Below are 5,137 nucleotides of genomic sequence, written 5' to 3' on the forward strand. Positions count from 1 at the left end.
TAATACGTTTTGCGTCTGTTTCTAGAAGCTACGAAAGCTAAATGATCTGAAACCAAGAGCTATTGTGAAGAAGTGGGATGCTGAAAACATGATTAGAGCTATAATAGCCTTAAGGGAAAAGCAGATGGGGTTAAGAAGAGCAGTAAAAGCTTTCCGTGTACATCAGACGACACTTCAAAGGTTTGTGCATAGTGATATGTCACCTGAAGAATGTTTTTCTTTGAGACTTGGACGTAAGCCTGTACTACCTGATGCTATTGAGAAACCAGATTAGATGTCAAGAGAATGGCATATCAGCTAGCGGAAATAAATAATATTAATCATCCTTTTACTTCAAATGCTGCAGGTAGAGCTTGGTTTGACCTTTTTCTTAGACAACACAGAAATAAACTCACAATCCATAAACCTATGGGGACCACATTCTGGAGAGCAAATGGGTTCAACAACGAAGCTGCAGACAAGTTTTTTGACATTTTGGAAGCTAAGTACAGTAAACACTCCTATAGTGCTGATCATGTGTACAATGTGGACGAGACTGGGCTCTATGTCGTCCAGAGCAGAATACCACATGTAACTGGATTGAAAGGTAAACGTCAAGTAGGTGCCCTCACATCAGTAGAACGAGGATCCCTGGTGACTGTCATATGCTGTATGAGTGTTGGCGGTACTATCATACCACCAATGATGATCTTCCCCAGGAAGAACTGGACTGATATTCTACTGAAAGGAGCACCACCTGGAACAATTGGTAAGTGCCATCCGTCATGCTGGATTCAAACTGAGCTCTTCTCCGAGTGGTTTGACCACTTCATTTCTAAGGCACATCCCTCAAAAGAATCTCCTGTGTTGTTATTTCTTGATGGGGATAACAGTCATGCCAGAAACCTTCAAGTTATAGAACATGCAAGGGAGAACCATGTTACAATCGTCAGCATCCCGGCTCACACCTCTCATAAGACTCAGCCACTTGATAAGACCTTTATGGGGACTCTAAAGCCCCATTACGCTGAGTATGTTCACCAATGGTTGTGGCACAGCAGCCGGCCCTTAGGACCATATGACATATCTGAGTTGTTTGGGAAAGCCTACTTAAAGTGCCAGACTGGCTCTATTGCTGCAAAAGGATTTTTGAAGACTGGAATTTTCCCATGTGACAGGACTGTTTTTGCGGAAATCGACTTTATAGCTGCCACGTCAGCTTTAGATGAGGCCAGAAGTCTAATAGGAACTTATGAGAATCCAGCATCTCCAGGTGGAAGTAATGACCTCAGACAAGAAGACACTCAGAACACATTCAGACGTGTGACAACTGAGAGCCCAAGTGAAGATGGCCAAAGAGAAAGCAGAAGGTCAACATTGTTGTCAAATACCTCATCAAGCATGTGTGTTTCTCCACAAGATATCATGCCAATCCCTCCTCTAAAGAGGAAGGTTTCCAACAAAGGTCGCAAGCCAGGTTCATCAGCTGTTATGACATCTTCGCCTTATAAACCACGCCTTGAAGACTCCTTACTGAAGGGTAAACAGAAGCTTCCTAAGGCACCTGGCAAAAGCAAGAAAAAACGTGAAGCTCCTCCCAGAAAACCATGCAAAAAAACGACTTAAGTTGTCTGAGGATTCAGATGAAGAGCCCAGTGCACCATCTGTCTCTTCAGGTGAGTCAGATTTGGATCTCCAAGTTGGGGAAGAAAAACCTACTGAAGAAGATGCCATTTGTATTTATTGTGGAGGCACATTTTCCAAAGACGTTAGGGGAGAATTGTGGATTAAGTGTGTATTGTGTGAGGAGTGGAGTCACTCTTTATGTGCCGGAAATGAAGGAGATATTTACATATGCGATTTTTGCAAGTGAACTTCGCTTATGAAGCATTCTTCTATTACAGTTGCGTTTAAAATAGTGGCGGCCGCAGTGCACCGCGTAACACAACTCGAGTTAGCAACAATCTAGCTCGGGTTGACTTGAAATCCCCTCAACCTGAGTTAACCCCTTCGACCATAGATACCAATATCTATGGTCGAAGATCAATGCGAGTTTCCAAAGCGGGTTAACCTTCGACCATAGATATTGGGTCGAAGGCATTGACCCATCTCTAGTTGCTGCTCCATTAACCTAAAATAACTTGGTGCTCTTAGGGTTAAATGAAGGCAGACGTGCGTTTACTGCATGACAACGGTTTATAGATCTGCTCTAATCGATGGGCTGAGAACTTACAGCAAATTTTCAACAGTGCCTGTTTGCGTCGTTGATGAGTGGGTACTGACTGCCTTCGAGCTACCGAGGCTTCATCTCTGCAATCGGCGATAGCTCACACTATGTCAAATACAAATGGAACTCTTCTGCTTATAAATTTATGTTTGTTTCGGTGTGAAACTAGGTCGCAATGTATTTCCAGGTTTCCACACCCGAACTGCTCTATAGCTTACGATTAGTGTATCTTTGTTGTTGTACAATCTTGTTTTTCTGTTATAGCCATTACAGGTTACAAGCTTCCACTCATGGGGGGGGGGGGGGGGGGGGGGGGGGGGGAACGGGCCTTGTCTTTTGTCCGTTATAGCAGTGGTACCGCAGAAAGCAAAAATATTGTACTATAGTGCCATCCTCAAAATATGCATCAAATTTGTTGAGCACTGCATCCTGGAATGCAGATATGCTTTTAACACTCTAAGCGCCAAGCCCGTAAAATTTACGGGCCTGGGATCGCGCGAAAATCACCAAGCCCGTAAAATTTACGGGCCGCTACATTTAATTTCATTCAAAACACTGCAACGTTATTTCTACGGGTTTGGCCAGCGCTATACGTTTTTCAGATGTTTATTAACAAAATGCGTCCATAGATGTCACGGCAGCGCTGTAATTCATGTTAAAACTTATCTTTGCGTTCTCAGTCTGTATATCATTCAGTTGTTTGTCATCATGTTTCGGCGCGGTTTATCAGACGCAGAAATTGCGGATTTGATCAATCATAGCGACACTCTGGATAATGTAGAGAGTGATTCAGACGATTCTGAATGCAATGGTGTGTTTGAAGGTACGTATTTCCGAATTTTCCACGTAATTGTGCAGTACGCACATATCTGTTGAACATGTGTAAACGATGTATGTAGTTACACATAATGTGATATTCTTTTTAGAAGACGAGATTGATGACAGTTTGTCTTCAGATGAAGACGAGAATGATGTTGAAGGTGTTGCTTCAAATCCAGCAGCTGTGCCGTATCCGAAAGACAGTGAGTGGACTGCAGTTGACACCTACCGACCTCTGCCTGTCAACACGACACCCAGGCAGATACTAGTGGATATTGATGAGTCGAGTTCTGTACTGGATTGCAGTAAAGTGTTCCTTACTGACAGTGACGTAAATGAACTCAAGAGACAGACAAATTTGTATGCATCACAGACAATACAGAAGAAAAGAAGAGGAAATAATCTGAAGCCCCATTCAGTTTTGAGTTCGTGGAAGCCAGTGACTATAAGTGAGATGAGGCGTTTCTTGGGTATTATTTTCCACATGTGTGTTTCGAAAAAGCCCAAAATTGCGGACCATTGGAGCACTAATCCTGTTCTTAGTTGTAACTTTTGTCCCCATGTCATGAGCCGTTTGCGTTTCACTCAGATACTGTCATGCTTGCATCTTGTTGACAATTCAAATCAGAAAAAACCAGGCGAAGATGGATTTCATCCACTTTACAAAGTTTTGCCATATTATAATAATTTGAAGGAGCGATGTATCCAGGCATATCGTCCCTCAGAAAAAGTGACAATTGATGAAGGAATTTGCCCATTTCGAGGTCGTGTGAGTTTCCGTGTTTACATGCAAAATAAGCCTCATAAGTATGGACTGAAAGTATATGCTGTTGCTGAAGCCAGTAGTGGCTATGTTGTAAATTTTGAAGTTTATGCTGGTAAGCATATTGTTGACAATTCTTCGTCTGCGGTTATTTTGCGATTGTTGTCTGACAGCAGCTTGCTGAACAAAGGCCACACTGTGTATTTAGATCGATTTTATTCCAGTCCAGAGCTATTTCAGCAACTGGCAGAGAAAGGCACTGGAGCTGTTGGTACTGTGAACAAATCCAGGAAAGGATTGCCTAAAGATTTAGTATCTGCTAAGCTGAAAAAGGGCGAAATGTCTTTTCGGCGTAAAGATAATGTATTGGCAATGAAGTGGAAAGATAAGAGAGATGTGTATACATTGTCTACAAGGCATCAAGCAACATTTGGTACGCATACTAAGAGAAATGGGTCTGTAGTATTGAAACCACTTCAGGTACTTGATTACAACCTCAATAAAATTGGAGTGGATATTGGAGACCAACGCCTGCAGTACAATCCGTTCCAGCACAGAACTGTGAAATGGTGGCGAAAATTATATTTCCATTTGCTGCTTATGGGAGTATCAAATGCATTTTGGCTGTACAATGCAGTGCACAGGAAGAAAATTACAATAACAGACTTTATAACAGTGCTTGCAGTTCAGCTTGTTGAAGACGACACACTTGAATTCATTCCAAGAAATGAAGGAACTGTAGGTCGGCTAACAAAGAGACATTTTTTGCAGCACATACCTGCAACTACTAAGAAGTATGCTGCTCGTGTGTGTCACGTGTGCAGTTCCAGGAGCAAGAAACAGAGTGGCAAGGCTTCTCGCAAAGAGACACGATACGAATGTGAACAGTGTGGCGTTGCACTCTGCCTGGAACCTTGCTTTAAAATTTTCCACACTAAAAAACAATATGATTCTGTGTGAAATTTATATGTAATACTGTATACTATCAGAAACATGTAATGTAGTGCCACAATTTTGGTTAAAAATAAATCACAATTGTATTCCCTTATTCGTATGACTTTTTCTAAATTCTTAAAACATCTAAGTGATTTCTATAACTGTACCTTAAAGCTGTGCATTGTAAAGTAGTTTCTTTCACTCAGAATTAAAGTAGAAATGTGCAGCTTCAAGATGGTACCAAATTTGCCACAATCCAAACAGTAGATTTGATGCAGTAATTTTTTTAATATTGGTAAAATTGCCCGGTTTCTAGGGACGGGTGCATAAAATAGGCCTGGTACAGAGAGTGTTAATACAAAGTTGCAAGGGGAAAGGTCTTGCAGAGTGGCATAAATGTCACAAGTTGACAT

The 5,137-nt window shown here is 41.7% G+C and overlaps 1 protein-coding gene across 1 annotated transcript; it reads left to right on the forward strand.

Annotated features, from left to right (window-relative positions):
- The first annotated feature begins 285 nt into the window (after positions 1 to 285).
- LOC124803372 (piggyBac transposable element-derived protein 4-like) lies at positions 286 to 4,748 on the forward strand. Its single transcript, XM_047264558.1, has 3 exons — positions 286 to 346; positions 1,187 to 1,519; positions 3,133 to 4,748. The coding sequence occupies exons 1-3, from the start codon at positions 286 to 288 to the stop codon at positions 4,746 to 4,748; spliced, it is 2,010 nt and encodes a 669-aa protein (XP_047120514.1).
- Positions 4,749 to 5,137: the final 389 nt, after the last annotated feature.

Source organism: Schistocerca piceifrons, chromosome 6 (assembly GCF_021461385.2).
Source record: "Schistocerca piceifrons isolate TAMUIC-IGC-003096 chromosome 6, iqSchPice1.1, whole genome shotgun sequence".
Taxonomy (NCBI): domain Eukaryota; kingdom Metazoa; phylum Arthropoda; class Insecta; order Orthoptera; family Acrididae; genus Schistocerca; species Schistocerca piceifrons.

Excerpts from the sequence above, each read along its gene's own strand:
- LOC124803372 (XM_047264558.1), top strand. The coding sequence starts at position 286 with ATGGCATATCAGCTAGCGGAAATAAATAATATTAATCATCCTTTTACT. Across the intron at positions 347-1,186 it reads TTTTACTTCAAATGCTGCAG|CTGCCACGTCAGCTTTAGAT; the intron begins GTAGAGCTTGGT and ends TCGACTTTATAG. Across the intron at positions 1,520-3,132 it reads TGAAGACTCCTTACTGAAGG|AAGACGAGATTGATGACAGT; the intron begins GTAAACAGAAGC and ends TATTCTTTTTAG.